At 66.7% G+C, this 24377-nt stretch overlaps 2 protein-coding genes across 3 annotated transcripts; one reads left to right on the top strand and one right to left on the bottom strand.

Moving 5' to 3' along the window:
* Positions 1–326: 326 nt before the first annotated feature.
* On the bottom strand, positions 327–13501 carry MAPK8IP2 (mitogen-activated protein kinase 8 interacting protein 2). Of its 2 annotated transcripts, XM_040596900.1 has the most exons (13): positions 13328–13501; positions 8401–8506; positions 7495–7737; positions 5609–5708; positions 5326–5475; positions 3019–5199; positions 2464–2539; positions 2172–2344; positions 1970–2079; positions 1752–1871; positions 1592–1662; positions 1252–1350; positions 327–830 (listed from the first exon to the last, which is right to left on the bottom strand). In XM_040596900.1, the coding sequence occupies exons 1-13, from the start codon at positions 13390–13392 to the stop codon at positions 758–760; spliced, it is 3567 nt and encodes a 1188-aa protein (XP_040452834.1). In that variant the 5' UTR covers positions 13393–13501; the 3' UTR covers positions 327–757. The 2 variants fall into 2 exon arrangements, with proteins under 2 accessions (XP_040452834.1, XP_040452832.1); XM_040596898.1 differs by having other exon boundaries at positions 3019–5475.
* Positions 13502–18707: 5206 nt separating this feature from the next.
* Positions 18708–22932, top strand: CHKB (choline kinase beta). Its single transcript, XM_040596524.1, has 11 exons — positions 18708–18881; positions 19433–19541; positions 19689–19802; positions 19945–20078; positions 20306–20410; positions 20758–20816; positions 21007–21094; positions 21212–21320; positions 21456–21562; positions 21763–21844; positions 21994–22932. The coding sequence occupies exons 1-11, from the start codon at positions 18736–18738 to the stop codon at positions 22048–22050; spliced, it is 1110 nt and encodes a 369-aa protein (XP_040452458.1). The 5' UTR covers positions 18708–18735; the 3' UTR covers positions 22051–22932.
* The last annotated feature ends 1445 nt before the right edge of the window (positions 22933–24377 follow it).

Raw genomic sequence — 24377 nt, 5'->3', positions numbered from 1 at the left:
TGGGGCAGGAGCCTGGGACAGGGATGGAGGCGAGGGGACTGGGGGCAGGAGGGGCCATGCTGCGCTCCCCGGGGGGCTGCTGCAGCATTGGGGCTGTGGAGGGGACCGGCACATTCCTGGGGGCCTGCAGCTGTGGGGGGAGCCCCCCCAAGGAGGCTGGGGGGGTGGGTGCTGCCACTGTGCAGGGGGACAGGATGGACTCAGAGGCTTCATGGCTGGAGGTGCTCACCCCAGCAGCCCCATCTCCCCATGCCCCCATCAGCCCCCTACAGCCTCCCCCCGCCCCATTCATCCCGTTGACCCCCCCCCCTACCTCACGGGCCCCTCAAGCATTTGCCCCCCCATGCTCCCCCAACCCCATTCACCTCCTAGCATCGCTATCCCCTGCGACAGCGGCTGGCCAGGGTCACAGCTGGTCCCCGCTCCTGTGGCCCCTGTGCTGGCTTTGCTCATGCAGGGGGGGCAGCTTCTCCCCCAGCCCTGAGGCTCAGCTGCGTCACCCCCTGTGGCTGGAGTCCCCTGGGCACAGGGCCAGGGTGGTGCTGGGCACACCCCAGATACCCACCCATGGTCCGCAGCTGTGGCCTGGCCCCTGGCCCCCCAAGAAGCGGTGAGGATGTGCGGGGAGTCCTTGGGGCGTGGGCTGGAGCATGTGCAGGGGGGGGCCAAGCCGGCTGGTTGTGGGGTCAGACAGAGTCTCTGGCCGTCTGTGGGGCTGGAGGGGAGTGCAGAAGCAGGAGACACGATGCCTGCCCCCTTACTCCAGGTAAATGTCCTCTGTGGGGCAAGCGTACTCCAGGTGCTCCTGGTAATATTCCTGAAATGCTCGTCTGCAAGGAAGAGCACGTTGGGCAGCTCAGAGCTGGGCTGTGGCCCGGAGCCCCGCACCCAAACCCCCTGCACCCCAGGCCTGGCACAGCCAGGCTCCCTGCGCCCACACCCTGGCATAGCCAGCCCAGCTACACTGAGACCCCCTGCACCCCCAGACCGGGCACAGACCCCTGCTGCACCCAGACCTGCAGGACCCAGACCCCTGGCACCCCCACCCATGGCAGAGCCAGCCCCCCTGCACCCAGCGCACCAGCACAGCCAGCCTGGCTATACCCAGACCCCCAGCAGCGAACCCTCCTGTGCCCCCAGCCCTGGCACAGCCAGGCCTCTGGCATCCAGCCCTGCTGCACCCCCAGCCCTGGCACAACCAGCCCTACACTGTGCCCCACGCAGCCGCACGCATCCCTGTCCCCATCTTACCCGACGCATTCGGCGACGTGCCGCATGGATTCCTGGGAGACGAAGACGTGGCAGGCGAAGCGGCTCAGCACCGGGTGCTTGGTGATGAACCCGAAGTAGCTGCAGGGAGAGGCAGGGTGAAGGGGGGGGACACCTCACACCTGCCCTGTGGGGCAGTCCAGTGGACCTGGGGGGCTCTGTGGAGGGGACGCCTGGGGCTGGGGCAGCCATGGTGGGGTGGGGACCAAGCAGGGGGGCCTGGTGTGGCACCACAGTAGTGTGATGCCCCAGGGAGGGGATGGAGGGGGCAGTCCCTTGGGGCTGGGAGCACCCAGGGGGCTGTGGGAGGAGGGGGTCTCACCAGCTGTTCCGGGGGTGGCACCCACAGAAGGAGATGTTCTTCATCTGGAAGAAGTGGCTGCAGCGCTCAAACTGGAAGAGAAAGGTCAGCCGAGGTCTGGGAGCCTGGCTCACAGCAGGGCAGGCACCCGCTCCTCCCCCAGCCCACCCGTGCCCCTCACCTCCTCTTCCCGGCTGTACTCGGTGACAGTCAGGATGAGCTTGATGCCCTGCAGTGTGATCTCCAGGTCGCAGCTGGCCGGCGGGCGCAGGTGCACTGTCAGCTTCCTGGTGGTGGCAATCTGGGGGCAAGGCAGGGTGAGCATGCGAGGGCAGAGCTTACACTGGCATGGGGATGAGGAGGGGGTCCAAGCTGCCACGCCCCCTCCCTCATGCTCACCTTCTGCATGGCGGCGCAGAGGATGCCGTTGCCTTGGTGGTACGGCACCTCCACCGAGCCCAGGAACTGCACATTGAACCGCTCCACCCAGCATGGGTTCCTCTTCAGGCCTGCGCAGGGAAGGGGACGAGGAAACAGTGCCCCAAGCCCCCCCATGTCCCCCACCACCCCCCACAGCCCCAGGGACCCCGCAGACTCCTACCGATGGCATCCCTGGCTTGGCCAACAACCTCATGGGCATAGAAGGCGGGGAAGATGCCCCTCTCCCCCGTTCGCATGTTGTAGCCCCGGTACCAGTAGTCATCCTCCTCCAGCTCCACCAGGATGGGGTCATCCACATCCAGCTCCAGCTCGTCCTCATGGCGTGGGATGAACCTGGGGGGGATGGCCAGAAGGAAGATGCGGACAGGGAGGGGCAGAGCCGCAGGAGAGGGGGCCCTGCGAGACCCCCCCTGCTCATGGCCAGGGCCAGCATGGCCGGGCTCGCTGCTCACCTGAAGACGGCCCGGTGGGTTTGCTCCCGCTCCTCCCCGTTCACCATGCAGGAGAACAGCCCAAAGGACTCCGTGCCTGCAGAGGAGAGGGCTGCCGTGGGGCCAGGGGGCACCCCCTGCCTCTGCCCACCCCAGGGGGCTGCAGAACCCTTGAGGCGAGGGGAGCAGGGAGCAGATGGCCATCACCCATGGACTCAGGCCTCTCCTCGAGGGGCCACATCTGAGCCCCTGGCCCTGTGCCCCCCACCCAGCAACCCAAGGCACTGAGGACCCCACAGGGCGCTGATGTGAAGGCATGTTGGGCAAAACCTCACAGCCCCACGGGGAGAGCTGACAGCCTTCGGGTCCAGGCCTACACCCCCTACAGCTGCTCTGCCCCTGTCCCACCTCCCATGCCATGCCACACAGGGATGGTGCCATCCACGGCCAGGATGGCTGAGGCAAGACGGCAGAGGGCAGCCAGCTGGCCAACAGCACACAGAGCAGCCCAGGACAGCATGGCATGGCATAGCACAGCATGGCATGGTGCAGCACAGCACAGCGTGGGTCACTTACTGGAGGAGCGGGAGGTGCTGTTGACGAAAACATTGAGGAACTTCTTGGAGAACTGCAGGTCAGCCTCAGGGGACGAATCCTCGGAGGAGCTGTGGGCATCAGGGGCCACCAGCCCATCCCCAAAGGCCGCCTCGTCCTCCAGGTCGCAGCGATCGCAGGCACGGAGCAGGTCGCTGTCGTCGCTCAGCACCGAGGTGCAGCGCCGCAGGCTCACCAGCTCCAGCTGCGTGTGCTCGTCCACAACCAGCGTGTACTTCACCGAATCGTAGGCCAGGGACTCATCCAGTGCCCGTGGCTCCAGCGCCCCGGGAGCAGGTGGCAACTCCCCCCCCAAGCTTCCCCGCAGCGGGTCCTCGGAGAAGGGGGAGCCCTTCAGGTAGGGCACCTCGTCCTCGTCTGTGGAGTAGGCCATGGTGAAGCCACGGTTGGTCTTGGCGGTGGAGACATCCAGGGCAGGTGGGCCAGTGTCGGGGCTCTGCCCCTGGGGCGCTAACCGGACATCGTCGATCATGTCGTCTGCCTCCAGAACCCCCGAGTCCAGGTCCCTGTTGACAGCCCAGTCCTCTGGGCCGGTGGCTGGTGGCACCGCGGTGGCACGGTGCTCCTCAGCGGTGGCCTCGGTGCCAGGGGAGGTGCGCAGGGAGGCACGGGGTGGCCCAGGGCAGCAACCAAAGGTGGCCAGGACCTCAGAGGCGCCCAGCCTGTCGAGGGTGACGGGGTGCCCCGGGAAGACGGGTGCAATGGTGTCGTTGGTGGGGTTGCTCAGGAAGAGGAAGGGGCCCGGCTCGTCAGCGGGCAGCTCGGGCAGCGGCTCCATCCCAGCTCCCAGGGCCCGCTCGTCCTCGGCGCGCTGGAGGGAGCTGCGCAGTGTCTCCATGTCCACCAGCTCAATAGTGCGCTGGCAGTGGGGCAGGGCAGCCGGCTCCCCCGTGCCCACTGGCGAGTCCCGCGAGCCAGGCTCCCCATCCAACGCCTCACTTAGGATCTCAGGCTCCAAGTCGGAGGCCGGGGAGATGGTGTCACAGAGCGAGTGGGTCTGCTGGAAGCACTCATCTGGGCACTTGATGGGGTAGGAGCCCTCTGAGATCATCTTGTTGACAAGGTTGCTGAGCAGCCAGGGTGAGTCCGAGTCCTCACTCAGGTCAGGCTCTGACTCTGAGTCGGAGTCATACTCGCTGTTGTCCTCCTCATCTGCCTCAGGCATCAGCTTGGGCCCCACAGGCAGGTAGAAGGAGCGCCGGATGCTCTCCAGGCTGTGGTCTGGGTCGATCTTCAGGTCCAGGGGGCTGGAGGTGGAGACATCTGTCTGGCCCACAGGCGCGGAGGAGTCCACTGGGTTCAGGCTGTCATAGTAGCCCTCCATCTTCAGCTCTGCCAGGCTCTCCCGCCTTACCATGCTGCGTTCCGGGAGCTCTCTCTCCAGGGTCTCCTCCTCCTCCTCCTTGCCTTTGTCCAGCAGCAAGGAGTCCTTGATGCCCATCAGACCGGGGGCCTCCAGCTCTGTCTCCAGCTCAGCCTCCGAGGTGGGCGAGCTGGCCTCCTCGATGGAGTTGGTGAGGTGGGAGGACCTGCCGCTGCTGCTGTCGCTGCTCAGGTCCAGTTCCGTCTCAGAGATGGAGGAGATCATGTTGCTGACCAGGCGCCCACCAGCAAAGGCTGCCTCGATCTCCCCCTCCACGTCCGAGTCAGAGCCGGGCGAGCTGAGGTCTTCGCTGTGCCGGCTGCCGGGCAGGAAGGGCTTGGTGGTCCTGCTGGTGAGGTCAGCCTCGATGCCAGGGTCTGAGGAGGGCGAGGTGGTCTCCGAGGAGCCTGAGGGGTGCCCGCGCACGCTGGCCGCCCGGCCAGACTGGGGGCCCTCCCCATCGGAGCTGAGCGGCTCCGCTGGCCCCACAGGGCACATGTAGGTGCCCATCAGCCGGGCGCCCTGCCCGTTGTGCCGCTCAGCGACGGCCCTGGCTGCCAGCTCCTCCTGGGACAGCAGGGAGCCAGGCTGCTTGCCAGGGGCCGTGGGGGACCCCAGGCTCCCAGCCCCCAGGGCACCCCCTTCGCCGGGTGCCGGCCTCTCCCAGCCACCAGCCGCTTCGTGCTTTGGTGGGGCAGGGCAGCCATCGGCAGCTGTGGTGGCCTGGGGCAGTGAGCCTGCGTCGGGGCCGGTGGGGGGGCCAGGAGGAGCCGCAGGCCCTGTTGGAGAGAGAGATGGTTTAGGAGGCAGCTGGCAGAGGCGCGACGGGGAGTGCGGTGCTCGGAGCGCAGAGGAGATGATATTCATGTTATAATCTTCCCCGGCTCTCGGGGGCGATGGGTTACCATGTGCCAGGGACTCGTGGCTGTTGCCTTGCGAGTCAAAGGGGGAGGGCTGCAGCAAGGCGGGGGCCTGCCCAGCCCCGCTGGGGCTCGGCCCCTTCGGGCTCTCCAGGCAGGGTCCATCCTGGATGCAGGCGTGGGGAGATGAGTGTCCTGCAAGGGAAGGCAGAGCCTCACGTCAGCTCTCTGCCCCTGTGCCAGGGCCAAAACCCACCAGGCTTTAACCAAAGGGCTGCAGGGACCCCCCAACCCAGTGTCACACTCTGGACTGGGTCCCCATGCTCACCAGTGTGTGAGGAAGAGGAGGAGGAGGAGTGGAGAAGGGCGTCCTGCCAGGTGGTACGGTGAGCTGGCGGTGCGAAGCTGCCGTTGTTGTTCAGGGAGTCCTGGGGAAAAAGCAGAGCCAGAGTGGGTGGGCGAGCCCCGGGGGGGGGGGGGGGGGGGGTGTGTGTGTGTGAAGTAGCCGAGTCCTAAGGCACATTTGGGGACGCAGCAAGGCAGGAGAGCTGGTGTGCCCAGCAGGGGCTGCGCAGGGACACCAAACACGGCTGGGCCCGCCCGGGGATGCCCCTCGGCACAGCTCAGTGCTCCCCGCTGGCTTGGCAGCACCCAGGCCACGTGCCCAGGAGCTTATCCAGATTAGGGCCGCAACGTCCCCAGCTCCCCTGCCCAGCCAGATGCATGCCCGGCAGCACCTGCCACAGAGCGGGACCAAGGGATGGCACGCTGCCTGTCCCACGGGGCCCTGGGGACAACACCTGGCAGGGGACACGCCAGCACGGGTGCTGATGCCACAGGACCCCCAGCATGAGGCCCTGCCGCACCCTGCCTCCCAGAGAGCGGAGCCCAACCCCCACAGGTAGGACCCTTCTGCCTCCCCCAAAGAGCTGCCAGCCCCGTGGTGCAGGCAGGAGCGGGCACGGCCAGGGCTGCCCGTCCGGCATGGCGGCAGCTGTGGATTAGTCCTGGCGGGAAGTGCAGGCAGCAATAATCCTGCCGAGCAGGAGATTAGGGAGTGGGGCTGGCGCCATGTGCCACAGGGCATGCACAAGCATGGCAGTGGGGACCCAGCACAGTGGGGAGGGTCGGGCATCGCACAGGCTGTGCCACAGCCCCAGGGATGGGTGCTGGGGAGGGACGGGGAAGGGTGCTGGGAGACAACGGGTCCCGAGGACCAGGGTCTTGCCTCCTCCTGGGACCAGTGCAAACAGGACAAAGCAAGGGTTACCGACCGGGATTTGCACCCTAGGCACACTGGTGGGGGCTAAATCCAGCCATCACCAGGGTCTTCGCTCACATCCCAGCAGACGATGGACCAGGGTGGCTGGTGGGATCCAGCTTTGCCGGTGCATCCCACCAGGGTGCAGTGAGTCAGGGCTGGGAGAGTCTGAGGGTGAGCCCTGGGGCTTTGTCACCCTCCTGTGCCAGCCCGGCCAAGTCCCACAGCCCCCACAGCCCCAGCAGCATGCGGTGCCCTCCCAGGAGGGGGGGGCCGAGAATCCCGAAAGCCCCCCAGCACCATGGCAACGCAGCCGGATGCAGGCAGCACCACACGCAGCTTCCCACACACTGCGGTGGTGCAGTAGCTCGGGGCCAGCACCGCACACGCGTGCGCATGGGGACACAGGGACCCCCACACACCCCGGGGGAGCCCCCAAGCCCAGCTCCAGGGATGGAAAAGGAGGGACACAGAATGCACGAGCACCTATGCACGCATGCACACACCAGTGCACACGCACGTGTGATGCACAGGGCCAGCACATGACACCTACTGTGTCCACAGCCAGCAGCGGCCCACACCCCTCCAGCACTCACAGACACCCCAGACACCCCGCTCGCCCTGGGGACCCCTGGATCCTCCGGGACCCTCAGGCCAGGGCCTGGCAGGGGGAGTGCAGGGGCCACGCACAGACACATCTCCAACGCCCTCAGCTCAGCCCCGCCACTGCAGAGCTGGCGTCATTTTGCCCTTCTCTGCTCCTGCTGGTGCTCACCACCCTGGGGTTGGTGCAGTCCTCAGCCCCTCTACCCTGGGCAGAGCCCACCTCTGTGGGACCCCTTCCCATGCTGCGCCCCAGAGCCCTGCTCCTCCTCTGCCATCCCGGCGGCAGGGGGGCAGAGACCCCGGGGGCAGGGGGTGCTGACAGCCCTCCCAGCTGCCCCGGCCCTCACCTGGGTGCCTGGGGCTGTCAGGTTGAGGGTGGTAGGTCGGTGCTTCTGCGTCTCTTCCAGGGCAGGTGAGGGGATGGGTGAGGCTGAAGGGGATGGTGGTGCTTCCAGCTCGTTGCCCTCCTCCTCCTCCTCTTCTTCTTCCTCCTCCTCCTCATTGTCGTCAATCATCTCGAACTCTTGGAAGTCATCCTGGAAGGTGCAGACGGGGTGCGGCTGCTCGCCGCGCTCCAACACCAGGCAGTCCTGGGGATGCAGCACTGAGTTAACAGCCATGACACTCAAACTCATCCTGGCCATGGCCCCGTTCCCCAGGCTGGCACGCTGCAGCGGTGTGACCCTCCCCAGCAGCTCTGCCGGCACTGGGCTGGAAGCAGCTCCAACTCCTGCCCCAACAGGATGAGGGTCTCCAAGAGAAAAGTGCCAGGGCCCCCTCCTGGCTCTGCCAGCACCCTGCCTCTCTTGGCCTCAACACCCAGCACTTAATCTCACCCAGAAGCCTGCCTGGCCCCTGCCCGTTTCCCCAGCACTTCTCCCCCGAAGCTGGGCAGAGCTGAGTAAACAGGAGCCACTGGAGCCACGGGAGTGCAGCGGCAGGCAGGCACCCAGCTGGTGGGGCCAGCACAGGGCTGGCTGCTGAGCCACCCACGCTCCCTTCAGCCACTCCATGGGGCTTAGCCAGAGGTGGTGGGAGACCAGAGGTGTCCAGCCATGCCAGGGGTTCCTGGGCTCAGAACCCTGCCTGCACCCTGCACCGCATCCCCTCAGTGCCCTGACACAGGGGGCCCTGCACCTTCTGCTCCTGGAGGGCCTTTGCCGGGTCAATGTCCCCACCCAGTCCCCACCAAAACTCTGTGCAGCCACTGCATCCCGGGGCGCGGGGGGGCTCGGCACGCTCAGCTCCTGCACCTTCTCATAGTGGTCCGAGTCGTAGTTCAGCCCAATGCCGCAGTCATCCGTGATCTCCGACAGATCCTCATCGTCAAACTCCTCCAGGCTGATGTCCTGGGGGGGCCTGGGGAGAGGGACGGGGATGTCAGGGCAGGGGCCACACGATGACAGACCTCAGGGAAATGCCTCCCGTTTTCCCCACAGCATCAGGAGGGCCCGGAGAGTTGAGCAGCACTGCAGGCACACACTGGCATTGTACCGCCATCACCCCAAGGTGCCAGCATGGGCGCAGCAGCTGGGCAGCACTGCAGGGACGTGCCGGCCTAAGACCATCAGCCAGGGCACCGGCACCAGCCACGCCGACATGGCACGCTCTGACCAGCGGCACCGGGCCCAGGACCCTGAGCCACAGCCCAGTGCCCTGCCCCATGCTGGGAGCCAGGCAAGGCCAGAGACGATGGGGAGGGCGATAGCCACAGCAGTGCCCGGGGTGGCCACCCTCAGTGCCACGCTGCTCCCGCCCGGCTCGCTGCAAACTGCCCGGATTTACCACCGGCCTCACAATGGGGCGGTGAGAGCCCTGTGTGGCTCAGGGCCATGCAGCCATGGGTTGCCCCTGGCTGAGTGGAGATGCTGAGACCACCACCATGGTGGGCAGCACATCCCCCAAATTTCCTGCCCAGCAAAACCCCTTGAGCCAGACCCAAGGCACATGCTGGAGGACGGGCAGCGAGGGGACAGTTGCTGCCACTGGCAGCTTGGGGGTGACCCGTGCTGCAGGGCTGCTTCCCAGGCCTTGGGGGTTTATTTTAGGTGTAACCTTTATTTTACGCCTAACCCCATGCAGGCAGGGATGGGGATGGCAAGGCAGGATCCGTGCCCTGACACCCCAGCCTCGCCCACGCTGCCTCCCTGCCTGTCCCACAGGCAGTGCCAGGGCTGCCCCTGCCCAGGGTAAGGGCACTCGAGAAACCAAGACCAGCCTTTCCTTGGGAACCGGGGTGTCATGGAAACCAGCGGTTTCTGCAGGGAAAGGGAAGGGGAAAAAAAAAAAAAAGAAAAAAAAAAGGAAAAAGACAACTCTTGGCAGGATTTGGTGTCAGAAAACGGAAACCAAACGTTTCTGGTGGCTCTGTAAGGTGGGAGGTGCGGCAGCGCCCGGGAGCTGGCAGGGACCCTCTGCCCACCCCCACAGCGTCGGGGGACACCCAGGGCCCCCCACAGCCCAGCAGCACCCCAGGAAGGGCCAGGGCAGGTGGGGCTCCTCCTGCAGGAGCAGGTCTGGGTTCTCACTGGGGCCTTGTTGGGGCCCAGCCCTGGGACCCAGCTGGCAGCAGGAGCAGACCCCCACAGGGTAGGGGGGTCACAGCCCCCATAGCCACAGCTGCCTCCTGGGCTGCCACCCTCCCTTTGCCCTGAGCTCCCTTTTTCCAGCCCCTGGCCCCAGCACGGAGGCTGGGCACTTACTCCCATTTCACAGGGAGAAAGATTTCCCCTAATCACATAATTCCCAGAAGTAGGCCATTGAGACTGCATCAAATATTCGCAGATTTGTGGCGAAAGCATCAGAGCCAGCGGTGGGACCATGGCCGTGGCCTGCAGTGGGGCACAGGTCTGGGCCAAACTCCAGACCCCAGGCAGGGGTAGGGCAGCAGGTCCCTCAGAGCGGTGGGGACCAAAGCCTGTGTCCACAGCCCAAGAGAACATTGGGGGCTGCTCTCCTGCAGGGGCAGAACCCTCCTGCTGCCAGACTGCTGGGACCTGCCGCCCTCCCTGAGGTGAGCGGGGCTCTCAGGGGTCCCTCAGCCACCTGGGCAGAGGCAGGAACAGCACGGCCATGGGTCCTCCTGGGATGGAGACTTGCTGGGGTCCTGCAAACCCCCAGCCAGGCTCTGCTCCCATGCCCCTGGACCCTCCTCACCCAGTGGACAAACTCCTCCACCATCCCCCATCCCAGCTGAGGGGACATGCACACCTGGCACAGCAGTCCTGCCCCACACAGGGCTCCTGCCTGCATCCAGCCAGGCTCCAGCTGCTCAGGGATGCTGTCCCCCCTCAGTGGGGAGCGACCGCCACAACAAACTACGGCTGAAATTTCTAGGTCACGGCACTACTGAGCTGGGGCGGGCACAGTGGGATGGGGCTGCCAGCGAGAGCCAGCCCAGCCCCACAGCCACCCCAAGGGGACCCTTGGGGACCTTGGCCATAGCCCCGCTCCAGCCAGAGAAGGTGCAGCACCATTGCTGTGGGTGCAAGGACACAGTAAGAGCACCCCAGACACACTGGTGACGAGCAGCAGGCAGGAAGGATGGCGTCCATCCCCACAATGGCTGCATGGGACACCATGGCCAGCCACAGTGATGTGGGTGGGAAGCACCTGAGTAAGGTTCCTGAGCTGAAGTGGAGCCAAAGCAGTGGTTTGGGGAGGGAGGAGCTCTCCCCAGCCCCACACATGGAGACTGTGGTCAGGAACAACAGGAGGCAGCAGGACGCCCTACCACAGGGTATGCAGGGACCCAGCACCCCACTGCGCACCCCAGGCCAGCCTCACCACCCCGGCTTTGACATGTCCTGAGCCAGGACAGGCTGGAGGAGGGGAGGGCCAGGAGCTGGAACCCAAATGGGGCATCACCCACCCCTGAGGCACAGGGAGCAGGGTGGTGCAGGGATGGGGAGCAGGGCACACAGTGGGGTACACACCTGCACGCACACCAGTGTTTGCATGGGAGCTGCCAGGGGCTGGGCTTCCCGAGGAGGGAGTGACAACCCAGCAGGCCACAGAAAGATTGAGTTTCCTCATTATTTTCAGACCAGCTCCCTGGACAGTTTGCCCCGGCAGTGGTGCTGCAATGGCTTCTCCCACAGGGATGGGCCAGGGACCCAGCCAGCAGATGTGCCCTCACCCCACTCACTGACCCCCAGCTGCTCCCAAGGCAGGGAAGGTCACAAGGAGGTCAGTGAGGACCCTCAGGGGCCTGGTCCCAGCCAGCATCCCCCATCCCAAACCTTTGACTGGCACCCAGGGTTCCCAATGGCCAGACCTGCAGCCATCCCCAGTGGGGCTGGTGCCCTGGACCAGGAGACAAGAGCTGCTTCACAGGAGCCCTGCTGAGGCCCCGCAGCATGTGCACCATGGCCTTTCCACAGTGATCTCTCCCCACCACATCACCTTGACCGGCTTCTCCTTCCCTTCCTGGAGTGTCAGGGGATCCCACCCTGGTCACCAGCCTCACCAACCCCCAGGCTGGGCACAACCTCCCCACAGGCCTCCTTGAAAAGGGCACAATCCAGATGCAGCCCCTGCTAGGCTGGGCATGCCGGTGCTGTGCCCTGGTGCTGGTGATAGCTTGGGCCTCACTCTCCCTCACCAGGCCCTGCCAGGCTCTGGGGACCCGCAGGTGCTCAGTGAGACGCAGGTGCACTCACTGCCCTGCAGATTTGACCCTCTTCCCTGGGCTGGTGCAGGGGTGCTGCGCCCACTCCCCAGGCTGCCTCCTTCCCCGGGGGGAAAGGGTGGATCTGGGTCAGGCTGGGGGTCCTGGAGGGTCTGCCCTCACCTGCCTCTCACTGCCCTGGCTGGGACACATCCCTGGTAGCAAAGCGCACAGACCTGCCGGGGCCAGCTCTGACCCTGCACAGCAGGGCTTGGGGGCTGAACGGGGAGCGCTGTGAGGAGGACACAGCTGAGACACCCAGAGATTTGCCCACATCCCAGGAGAGAGGTGGGAAGGAGCCGGGCAGCCACAGCAGAGGCCGTGTGCTCCAGTCCCTGCACCACCACAAGCCGGGACGCCCCAGGGTCCCGCTGTGCAGCGTGGCTGGGGAAGGGGAAGGGAAGGGGACGCCCGGGGAAGGGGACGTGAGACTTGCCCAGTGTGGGCCAGAACCAACCAAGGGCACATCCCCCACCCCCACTAGACCCCAGCCCCCTGGTTCCACAGCTTCCGCACGCCCAGACAGATGCCCCCCGCCGCCATCTCCCACCCTTCGCCACCCCACAGCCCCCTGCCGAGCCAGCCCATCCCGTGCCCAGCTCCCGTCCAGCCCCACGGCCCCGCACCCCGCTGCTCGCCCAGGGACCCCAGCCCGGAGGGGGTCCTGCCAAGGTCAGGCAAGGTGCGGGGAAGCGGGGTGAGGGCCCCGCCGCGTCCCCCTCCCCGCTGCCCGGGGAATGCGCCAGGACGGCCCGGCCGGTGGCAGGTGGCCCGCGGTCCTGCGGCCCCGGCTCCCGCGGGACCTGCGGTAAGGTGACCCGCCACCGGCACCGCCGGGCGCTGGCGCAGCTCCCTCGGGGGCTGGCGGAGGGGGGGACACGGCCCTCGGCACGCACCGGCCTTTCGCCCGCCTCTGGCCCGGGGCGCACCGAGCCCCGGCGGGGGCCGCCTGCGAGCCCCGGGGGCCGAACGACCCCTTCTCCCGGGGGCGCCGGACCCTGCGGGGCCCGATCCCGGCGCCGGCATCCAGCACCCCCGGCCGCGGCCGGGGCCGCTGCGGCGCCTCGGGAGAGACAAAGAGGCGGCGGCGGCGGCTCCCCCCGCGCGGCGGGATGCGGCGGCACCGGGCACGGCCGGGCCGGGCCGGGGGGGCCCTCAGCCCTAGAAGGGCTCTGCCCCTCCGTGAGGAGGGGGAGACGGAGGAGATCCCCGAACCCCAGCACCGCCCCCCCACCGGGCCCGGGAGGGAGCGGATGGAGCCGCTCCGAGGAAGGGGGGAAGCACTGCGTCGTTATTGCCCGGGCCGGGCCCGCAGCAGCGGGCGGGCAGCGCGGCCCCGGCATCCCAAGGTGAACGGGCGGGGGAGCGGCGGGGGCCCGGGCCCGCCATGCCGCCGCCCCCCCCTCCCCGGGCCCCGGGCCCCTCCGGCGCGGCCCGCAGCGGTCAAGCCCCCCGCAGCGGCGGGCCCCGGGCATCCCGCCCCCCCTCCCCGCGCTCCGGGCCGGGCTCACCTGCAGCCGGGCGGGGAGAGCGAGTGGAAGGTGGAAAGCGAGAACATCTCGGCGCGATCCGCCATCTTCTCCCGGCCGGGGCTGCGCCGGACTGCGGAGCTGCGCGGGGAGCGCGGGCAGCGCGGCCGGGCGGGGCGCGGGGGCGGGAGCCGCGCTGTGGCGGGGGGGCGGCGGGGGACGGAGCCCTACAGCGAGGGAGGGGCCGGAGGGGGAGGGGAGGGAGGCGGGAGGTATGGGAGGGGATGAGGTGGTATAGGGAGGGGGGCGGGGGGCTATAGGGAGGAGATGGGAGGTGGGAGGGGACCGGGGGTGCTATAAACGAGGGGCGGTATAGGGAGGAGTTGGTATGAGAGGGATCGGGCGGGGGTATGGGAGGGGATGGGGTGATACAGGGAGGGGACGAGGGCTATAGGAGAGGGCGGGGTGTGTAGGGAAGGCTGCGGGCGGTGGTATACGGAGTGGGTCGGGGCGTGGTATAGAGAGGAGATGGGGGTGAAATAGGAAGGGGATCGGGCGGTTATGGGAAGGGATGGACGTAGTATAGGGGGGGGATAGTATGGGAGGGGAGCGGGGAAGCTATAGGGACGGCATCGGGGTATGGGAGGGGGCAGGGTGTGTCGGGAGGGGAGCGGGCAGTGGTAGAGGGAGGGTCAGGGGAGGGTATAGGCAGAGGGTGACCAGAGGGGAGCAGGGAGGAGATGGGGGTCTCCAAGGAGGGAAGAGGGGCTGGGGGCAGCAGGAATGGCCGAACGGGGGGGGGGGGGGGGTCGGTGGTCTCTAGGGAGGGCAGGGGTCTGTGCAGAGAGGGGTGAAGGGCTGTATGGAGGGGAGCAGAGAGGGGCTGTGTAGGGAGGGGAGCAGGGGGAGGCTGTATAGGGGGAGAGCAGGAAAGTGCTGGTGGATCCTAGAGAGGGGGCTGGGGCCGTATGGGGGGAGCAGAAGGAGTGGGGGGCTGCGCATGGATTGTATGGGGGGAGCAGGGAGCGGGTGGTACATGGGGGTACCGCGGAAATGCAGAGGGCTGCGCGGGGAGGGGCAGAGCTGCACGGCGGGCTCTGCGGAGCCCTATAGGGAGGGGTAGGGGGAGGTATGGGAGAGATGCAGGGGGTTGCACAGGGACGTGCAGGGAACCGCGCAGGGCAGCGCAGGGGGGCACGAGGGCGATGGGGGAGGGGCAGGACGGGTCAGGGGCTCTATAGGGAGGTGTGAGAGGGGTCAGGGAGCCGTACGGCGAGGCGGAGGCGGCTCGAGCCCGAGCCGAGCCGGCGGAGGCGGCCCCGAGGCCGCGCGGCGGGAGCTGTCCGGTGCCCGGTGCTGAAGGCCCGGAGCTGTCCGGTGCTGGCGGGCAGGGGACGTTGGGGGATCCAGGGGGTCACGGAGGCTCCCGCTTTGGGAGCAGAGAGCATTGGGGGTACAAGAGATGGTGGAGGCCAACGAGGCAGTGGGGCGTTGCGGAGGGTGTACGGGGGGAGCAGATGTGCGTGCTTTGGGAAACTGGTGGAGGGGGGGTCCAGGAGGAGGGGGGCTACGCGCACTGGGGGTACACACACTGGGGTGGGAGGTGCAGTGGATGCTCAGGAGGCTTTTGGGGTTCTGTGCATTGAGGGGACTGGGGGGACAAGAGCGGGTGAGGGGGTTCTAGAAGTTGCAAGGGGCCCTGCAGGACCTGGGCAAGGGAGCATCCCTGCACTGAGGTGCAAGAGGGTACAGCGGGGTGGCTCAGGGGCAGTGGGAACACTGCACCATGGGAGCTGGAAAGTAGGGGAGGGCGCAGAGAGAGGGGGACAGGGCAGCAGGGGAGGTCTGCACACGGGGGGGCACAGAGTTGGGGGGGCACAGGAGGCCATAGGGGACAGTAGGTGTTTGGGGGCCCATGCAGCAGGCAACAGAATGCAGGGGGGGCGGAGCTGTTGCGGGCCATGAGGACCTGGAGTTGTTGGGGGAATCCTTGCACTGGGGAACAAATCACATTGGTGGGGCGCAAAGGCAGTGGGGAATGGTAACAACTGTGACCCTAGCCCCTCTCCACAGCTCCTTGGTCTGTGCTTGGGAATGGCTCATGGCAAGTCTGGGCCGTCTCCCCTCACACCACCACCACCCCCCGCCAGCCATCCCATCGCCCTGTGCCCTGGGCACCCACCGTACAGTTCCCCTTCCCCAACCATTCCTCGCAGCCCTGGGCTTGGGTGGAGGGCATGGACAAGCACCGCTACCCTCCGCCCACCCCCACACCATCCCAGGGGCTAGTGGATCCTTCAGTGCGCCCCCCCTGCACCTAACTGCTTATGCTGGCCCTGGAAAGGTGCTGAGCCCCATGGGGTCCTGCAGCTCCTCCTGGCCCCCTCCATCCCACCAGGTCTTGGCTACCCATCCTACCAGGTCCTAGCCACTCACCCACCCACACACCTCCCCAGCTGCTTGGGGAGCCCCAGGCAAGCCCAAGGCCAGCTTTGTGCCACCAGAGTGTGCACAGGGGGACAGCTGTCCAGCTGGCACCCTGCAACCCCAGCCCTTGGAGAGACGCTGGCCCTGACTCTCCACCCACTCACCCCAGGGGTGCTTGGGGGTGCAGGGGAAATGGCCTCCCCAGATATCTGTGCAGACAAAAGCCCCCAGCTCACAGGCAGAGCGGACCCACTTGGGAAATGGCTGAGGGCAGTCAGCTGAGCCTTAGGGGTTTTTTTTCATCCATTCCCAGATGCAGGCAGCAGCTGCCCATCACATAGAATACTGGGCAGCCACCACCTATCCCACCACAAACAGGCAATGCCTGCACCAGCTCCCATCCCACTGGCCTTGCGTGGTGCAGACAGACACCCCTGCTCTGCGCTGGGTGCCTGGTCAGGAGTGGGTGCCCCTTTCCAGCTGCACAGTGGGGCTGTGCCCATAGAATGGCAGCAGTGCACCTACAGCGAGCCTACTGCCCACCTGTGGCTTCCCTGGGGGAGATGCTTTCCTGGGACAGGGCTGTTACCTCCCAGGAATCACTCGTGGTCTGTGGTTGGAAGCAACAGGCACGGCAGGCTGCTGGGTGCAGTGACTGGGGAAGGGCTGACTCTGTGGCACGGCCTGGCACGGCCCTTCTAGCACCTGAGATATGGGCTCCTGGGGAGGGCGCTGGCAGAGGAGAAGCCGTCCCCAGCAAAGCTCATACTGGACAACACAGCAAGTGAGGGGCTCAGCAGTGCCCCATTAGTCGTGTGGGTTCAGAGCCAGGAGCACAGAGACTCCTGGGCAGAGCAGGAGCCACAGCCGTTCCCCTTTCACTGGCCACTCCTGCTGCCCCCAGCTCCCTACAGGCCTTTTCCCTCCTGTCATCCCCTGGCACAGGGCTCTGGCACCACAGGTGGGGGCTGTGGCAGTTGCTGCCAGGTGCACAGGGCCCAGGAGCCCTGTCTCTGCCAGGCTCCCAGAGAGGGCAGAGGAGCAGCCCAGGTGACAGCCCCCGCCTCTTGGCCCTCTGGCCACAGGCCCATGTTGGCTCCACGGGTAAGCCCTGCCCCAGCCCCTGCCTCCTCTGCCCAGCTGGGCTGCCCCACAGACTCCCCAGCCCTGCCCTGTCTCTCTCCCTGGGCAGGATCAGTCAGCCACAACAACGGCTTAGGGGACCTGCCCGCCAGCTAGCTGGCAGCAAGCAGATGGCACAGCAGCACAGATGCCTCCGGCCCCCCAAATCTCCCCCCGCTGCCACTGACTCATCTGCTGCCACAGCAGCAGCCCCAAGCCCTCCAGCTCTGCCCACAGCACTATCGTGCTCCACTCCTGGCACAGCCCATGGCCCTGGCTAGCACCGAGTATGGGGAGAGGATGCAATCCTAGCTCAGGGTTGAGCACTGCTGCCCATCACTGCCAAGCCAGCCCCTCCTGCACCCCTTCCCCAGGACAACATGCCCCACAAGAGGAGAGCTTGGAGTTTCCCTAGGGCTGGCACACACACCCCCCCCCTTCCTTCTGCAGCCTGGCCCTTCCACTGGCACAGAAAGGGTGGCAAAGGGCAATTATGGGTGCCCTGACCTCAGCGCCAAGGCTCCAGCACCCACCAGATCAGCCGATCCCAGGCACAGATGCCATCAGTCCCCAGCTTTTATTGTGCAGCAAAGGGCAGGGGGTGGGCAGCCATCCATGGGGTGGATACGGGGCAGCAGCTGTCGGTGGGGCAGCCGTGTCCCCATTGCTCTTGGCTGTGCTGTCACAGCCTGGGTGAGGGGTGGCAGTGAGGGGACTCTGGGAACACTCTGTGAGCCCTCACGAGCTCGAGTCCCCCTTGGCCAGAAGAAGGTCCAGGTAGGCCCCAGAGATCAGGTCTTCCTCCTCAATCCCCAGCTCCTTCATCAGCTGGTGGGCCACACGCTCACCATCCTCCACAGTCTGCTCCTCAGTCAGCACCACCTGTGGGCACAGGGAGGGTGAGCCCCGGGGTGCCCTGAGGCTGGCACACTCGCCCCAGCCATGCCCCACTCACCTCCAGCTCCACGAAGTCCCCCAGCCCCTCCACACTATCCAGGTGCACCCGGGTCTGTCCCACGAGGTAGAGGAGACGCTCCTTCCTCACCACACCCAGCACGCCCAGCGCCTGAGTCAGCACTGCCTGCGCACCAAGAAAGGAGCTGCCTGCAGCTGGCAGCCACCCCGGGAAGGGGCAGCCACAGCAGCAGGCCATGCTGGGTGGTAAAGCTGAGGGCTTCCCCCAGTGAGGCCCCGGCCAGGCCACAGGTGCCAGACACCCCAAGCAGCCCTGTGGTGGGGAGCAGCCAGCACCCCTGGGCACACTGTCCCAGAGGGGCCCCCAGCGCTCACCTCCAGGCCATCAGGGTCATCCGTGGGGGTGATGGTGAAGTGGGAGAGCTTGGGGCCGGCAGTGTCGGGGCGCTCATAGAAGATCAGCTCTCCCCGCCCATCCTAGGAAGGCAGCAGGGACAGGGAGGAACAGGCAGGGGTGGGCAGGGCATGGCAGGGACAAAGCGGATGGGGGGAGGGGGGGGGGCGGGGGAGGCAGGCGGCGGGAGGCGGGGCAGGGCCAGGGGCAGTCAGGGCCAGGCAGGCCGGGCCATCCCCACAGACCTTCGCTCCACAGGCCCGGGCATCCCCCACCCGAGGCCTGATAACGGCCCCGGCCCCGCACTTACCGGTGTGCGGCGCAGCTTGAGGCGGCCCCGCGGGACGCGGAAGAAGGTGTCGGCCTGGACCAGGCCCTGTCCCTGTGCCTGTCCCTGTGCCCGGGCCGCTCCTCCCAGCCGCTCAGCCGCGCCCCGCGCCGCCGCCAGCGCCCGCAGCCGCGCCTTCACCTCCACGTTCCGCCGCATCCCCGCCGCTCAAGCCCATTGGCTCCGCTTCGTGATGTCATCGCCGGGCGCGCTTTGCCATTGGGCCGGCAGGCGCTCCGCCCCGCCCCGACGGGCGGTGGAGCCATGGCGGCGGCGGGACGGGGCAGCGGGGCCGCGGCCGGGGCTGTGCCCGCCGCCACCCGCCTGCAGGCCTACGCCTGGTGCCGGGAGTTCCTCGCCGGTTCCTGGAAGCTCATCGGGCCCGAGGAGTTCAGCATCGGGCCCGTCAGGTAGGAGCCGGAAGCGGGGGCCGCACCTGCCCGCCGGTGCGGTGACCCGGCCCCTCCCGGTGTCCTCGCCCCGGGTTCCCCTGAGCCACCCGGTGTCCCTGTCCTGTCCCCCGCAGTGTCCTGTCCTACCCTCCCCGGTGGCCTTGTCTGCCCTCGACTGGTGGCCCTGTCCGCCCCCCCAGTGGCCTTTCCTCCCCCCAGTTCCCCTGTCGGGTGCCCCAGTCTCCCCCCAGGTCGCGTCGCCCCCAGTGCCCCTGTTTCCCCCTTATCCGGTAGCCCAGTCCCCCCTCCCACTGTCTCCCAGTTGTTCCCCTGACCAGTAACCCAGTCTCCTACCTCAGTGTCCCCCAGTTGTCCCCCCGACTGGTGGCCCTGTTTCCAGCCAGGTGCCCCAGTTGTCCCTGCAACGGTGTCCCAGTCCTACCCCTGATGCCCCCACTCAGATGCCCCAGCCCTCTCCCAGTCGTGTTCCTACCCCGGGTGCCCTAGTCGCCCCCCAACCTTGCCCTGCGGTGGCACCCCTGCAGCCCCTGACCAGCCTGTACTTGCAGCGGGGGGCTCAGCAACCTGCTGTTCAAGTGCACACTGCCGGAGCACATCCTCAGCGTGGGGGACGAGCCCCGGCAGGTGCTGCTGCGCGTCTATGGGGCCATCCTGCAGGTGAGCATGGCCAGCACCGGCTCCCCTGACCAGCAGCCCCCCACGACCAGCAGCCCTTGGATGGCTGCAGGGCTTAGGGCTCTGCCAGTGTCTTCCTCCTGGCCTGGGCCTGGCAGCTGCTGCGGGGCTCACTGCCTGCGTCCGCAGGGCGTGGACTCGCTGGTGCTGGAGAGTGTGATGTTCGCCATCCTGGCTGAGCGGGCACTGGGGCCACGGCTCTACGGTGTCTTCCCCCAGGGGCGGCTGGAGCAATACATTCCGGTATGGGACAGGCTTTCCCCTCACTCCAGGCAGCTACTGACCACAGGAAGAGACATGACACGGTGCTTTTTGTGCCGCCAAGGGCAGGGCCGGCTCCCCAGGGCCGGCACGCCACTCACTTCACTGCTGTGTCCCACCCCAGAGCCGACGTCTGCGGACTGAGGACCTGCGAGACCCTGACATCTCCAAGGAGATTGCGGTGAAGATGTCCCGGTTCCACGGCATGGTGATGCCCTTCAACAAGGAGCCCAAATGGCTCTTTGGGACCATGGAGTGGTGAGGGCAGCTGCAGGCTTCTGGATCACCTCAGCCCCCAAAATCCTACGGGGTCCAGAGCACAGGGATGTTTCCCGGCTGGCTGCCAGCAGGGCCCACAGGAACAGGGTGTGGAGCAGCTCCTCAGTAGCCCCGGCTCCGCACTGGGCTGGCGAGAGAGGGGCTGTGGTGGGGTGGCAGTGTCCAGGGATGTCTGTCCCACTGCAGTGCTGTCTCTTGTACTCCAGGTACCTGAAGCAGATTTCGGAGCTCACCTTCCCCGAGGAAGAGCAGCTGAAGAAGTTCAACCACCTCAAGACTTATAACCTGCAGGAAGAGATGAAGAGCCTCAGGTGAAGCTGAGCTGCCCACTGGCATGGCACAGGGCAAGGGCTGACCCCGTTTCACTGCCAGCCTCCTCACAGGGAGCCTGGGGTGACTCAGCTTCTCTGGAAACTGGTCTCTTCTGTTCCATGTCCTGAGAGGGAGCCTTCCACTCTGGGGAACGGCTCTCAGAGGGGTCCCTGTGTCCCCAGGGCAGGGTTTCTCCCAGTTTTCTTGAGCTCCGCATCCCAGCTGTGTCCATAGCTCTGTCCACCCATGGGCTGCAGCAACAGTGGTGGTCCCTGTGACCCTGCAGCTGGTGGGTGAGGGCCGGCAGGTCCTGCCCCTGCTGAGGTGTCTGTCCCCTGAACTGCAGGGAGCTTCTGGAGTCCACCCCCTCGCCGGTGGTCTTCTGCCACAATGACGTCCAGGAAGGTGAGTGCAGTGGGCAGGCAGCTGCTTCTCCTTGCAGAGGCCTCATCCTGGACCTGGAGCTGCTCTCCCTGCCTGCCTACCCCTGGGCACAGGCTCGGCCTCCTGCCCCTGCCTGCAGCTGCCCCCCAGCCCTGACAGAGCTGGTGGGTTCCCCCCCAGCCACCCCTGAGCCAACCCCGTGTCTGCACAGGGAACATCCTGCTGCTGGCTGGGCGCGAGGCTTCCTCCTCTGACAAGCTTATGCTCATTGACTTTGAGTATAGCAGCTACAACTACCGGTGGGTCTGGGGGCTGCTGGGCTGAGCCCCATGCCAGGGTCCCTGCGGCAGCTGCTGCAGAGGCCAGTCTCCTGCTTGTGAGAGGCTGGGGCCCTGCTCACCCTCCCCTTTCTCCAGGGGCTTTGACATCGGCAACCATTTCTGCGAGTGGGTTTACAACTACACCCATGATTCCTGGCCGTTCTTTAAGGCTTCCCCAGAGAACTACCCCAGCCGGCAGCAGCAGGTAGAGCTGCCTCGTCCCTCGGCAGCAGTCATAGGGTGCTCCCAGCAAGGGGGAGCCTCGTGGAGGCTGGCAGGGATGTACCAGATGTGTCAGTGCCAGTCCGCAGCATCACAGCCTGCTCTGTCCCTCTTCCAGCTGCATTTCATCCGGCACTACCTCTCAGAGGACTCGGGGCGACGCGGGGACACCACACACAAGGAGCAGGCCCACATTGAAGAAGAAATGCTCACAGAGATCAACCGGTGAGGGGCATGCCGGGGTGGGGTGGGGGGTGTCCCTGTGGCTGTAGGGGACACCCTAGGGGCACATCTCCTTGTTCCTGCTGCACAGAGAGTGCAGCATCCCCAAAATCATCCTTGTCTGTCTCCCTCCCTCCTGCTCACTGTTGGTGTGGGGCATGGATGGGGGGTGGCCAGTGGGGCTGACTGCTGCTCTCCATCAGGTTTGCTCTGGCCTCTCACTTCTTCTGGGGCCTGTGGTCCATTCTGCAGGCGAAGATCTCCACCATCGAGTTCGGGTACCTGGTGAGCACTGCCTCTCAGTGCTGGAAGGGCCATGAATTGGGCCCTGGGGTTCCTTGCACATCACCCCTTCTCTGATGCTGGGAGTGGGGGAGGTGGGCTGGGGGTGGCAGAGGACACAGGCTGTCCCTGACTACTCTTTCCTGCTACAGGACTATGCGCAGAGCCGCTTCGAAGCCTACTTCCAGCACAAGGCACAGTGTTCCTGAGAGCAGCTGCCCCAGCCCTGCCTGTGCCCACCTCAACTCCGCAGCCTCCCTCTGCCACACCCTGGCAACACCCGTGCTATGGGGCAGGCCAGGGATGCAGTGTCCCCTCCCAGGCGGCCTGCCCTCCAGCCTGGGCTGCCCAGACAGGTGATAGAACGGTTCAGGGGGCCAGTGTCTGCCCCTGCTCCCCAGGGCTATGCAGCAGAGCTGGGGGAGAGGTGGGTCTGCCCTAGTGCATGCCTCCTGGAGAAGGGGACATCGTGCTCGGAGAGGTGGCACATCAGCCACGGGGCTGTGTCTTTGCCATGGCTCGTGTGCAGGCGGCCCCTGACAGAGTGGAGAGGCTGCTGGCAGCGCCCTGTCCCTGCCTGACCCTGTGGCTGCCCCATCACTGCCACTGTGGCTGCCCCCTCGCTGCCTTTGGCACAGCCCCTCTGTGGTGGCTTGTCCCTTGTCTCCGCACTGCTGGCACTGAGCAGGGCTTGAGCTGCAGGCCCTGGCTGGTGGGAGCCTCCTGCCCTTGCCAGCAGCAGGGGGGCAGGCACAGCCTGGACCAGAGAGACATGGATGGCTTGGCTGTCCTGCCAGCCCCTTGCACAGTCCTGCTTGGAGCTGTGGCCCTGCAAGTTGAGAGGGGTGCAGGCAGGGATGCTGAGAGGCCCCAGGGTGCTGCTGGGGGCCAAGGGGTGTAGGGGACCTATGCTTGCATCTCATTCTCCCCTGACAGCTTTCCCCAGACCCCTGGGGTTAAGGCAGGACATGCCTGGCTTCCCTGTGGCTCTGGGCTGCTGGGATGGGGCCGAGGGCTGCTCCTTCCTTCCCCTCCCGACAGCAGAATGTAAACTGTCCTCAGACCAATAAACGCTGCGGTTGGTGCACGGTGCCTGCTTGCTCTCTACAGGTGGCCCTGCTGCCACCACCTCCTCCCTACTTGCCAGGGGCTTGCCACAGCCCCGGGCGGTCCCAGACTGTTGCAGCAGAAGTGAGGCTGCCCCACAGCAGCATGCGCTGATCCTCTCCCCAGACCCCTCTGCCGGTGCCAGGGGGTCTGCAGGAGCTGTGGCTTGGGACAGGCAGTGGGTGCCACAGCTTATGTTGGCCCAGGGCCAAGCTGGGAGGGTACATCGGGCACAGGCTGCAACGGGATGCAGGAGACCAAGGCTGTACCCCCTCCTCACCCCGCACTGTAGGGTACGTGCCACCCCCCACCCTGCCCCTCTGGCCAGCCAGGAGGGTCTCACCCGTGGCAGCAGCTCTGGATTGTGCTATGGCAGAGGTGATGCTGCCCCATCTCCTCCCACCTGCGCTGCTCACAGCCTCCAGTTACTCTGTCTGCATCTTGGGGTGATGGCTGGTGCTGGTGCTGTCCTGCCCCCCGCAGCCCCACCGGTGAGAGCTGATGCTCGGGGAGGAAGCAGGCAAGTGTGGGTTCGCTGCCGGCCCGCTCCTCTGCCCAATGATCTGTTTCCCCCAGAACAGCTTCTCCACAGGCACCTTCCCCGCTGGCAGCAGTGGGGGCTTGTGGCTTCACCTTCCTTCCCCTGCGCCCCCTGACCAGGTCTGTGCCACGCTGCCTTCTGCCTGGCCCCGGCTGCCCTGGCCAGGGTCTGCCCCCCTGGAGCTGAGCATGAGGGGCCAGGGCCCAGCATCCCGCTCCATGCTTACCCAGCTCCTCTTTCACCCACATACTGGCTATTTATAGCCCAGTGGCTGGTGGCCGGCAGGCAGCTGTGGGAGCTCTCTCCACATGGGCCACCTGGCCCGGGACCCTCTCCCGGAGCTGGGGGGGGGGGCGGGGGGGGCAGAGGCCGCAGGGGTGTCACCCTGAAGCTGCACAGGGTGTCCTGAGCCCTGGCCGTGGTGGGCACTGGGCGCACACCTGAGCACGTGTGCGGGCGCAGCAGGGGTCACGCACATGTGTGCCCCTCCTGTACCCCTGCCAGCACTGGGGTCACAGCCCTTGGCCTGGGATGGGGGCTGCCGGGGGGGACCACGCTGCACTGGAGTCTCCTCCAGATGCCCTTCCAGCTGCAGGCAGCTGCCTCCAGTAGAGCGAACCGGGAGGGGAAGGTCAAGCCCCCCGGGCACGGCGGGCAGCGGGCACTCCTCTGTCTGCCCTTGCCCAGCGCTGCCCTGTGCCGCTGCTGTGGCACGGCAGGAGCTGGCCCCGTACGGCCCCGGGGAGCGGGACAGGATTCGGCCCCCTAGGGCCCCGGGGAACGGAACGCGCCCTGTACAGCCCAGCCCCGCGTCCGGACCCCCGGGCCAGCCCCCAGGCACACTGCCCGCGGCAGAGCGGGGAGGAGGGGCCCTGCCCTTGGGGTGCG

The sequence above is a fragment of the Falco naumanni genome, chromosome 5, assembly GCF_017639655.2.
Source record: "Falco naumanni isolate bFalNau1 chromosome 5, bFalNau1.pat, whole genome shotgun sequence".
NCBI classification, from domain to species: Eukaryota; Metazoa; Chordata; class Aves; order Falconiformes; family Falconidae; genus Falco; species Falco naumanni.
Note: the sequence above shows the minus strand (reverse complement) of the source record. Positions and strands in the feature narration are given on the sequence as shown.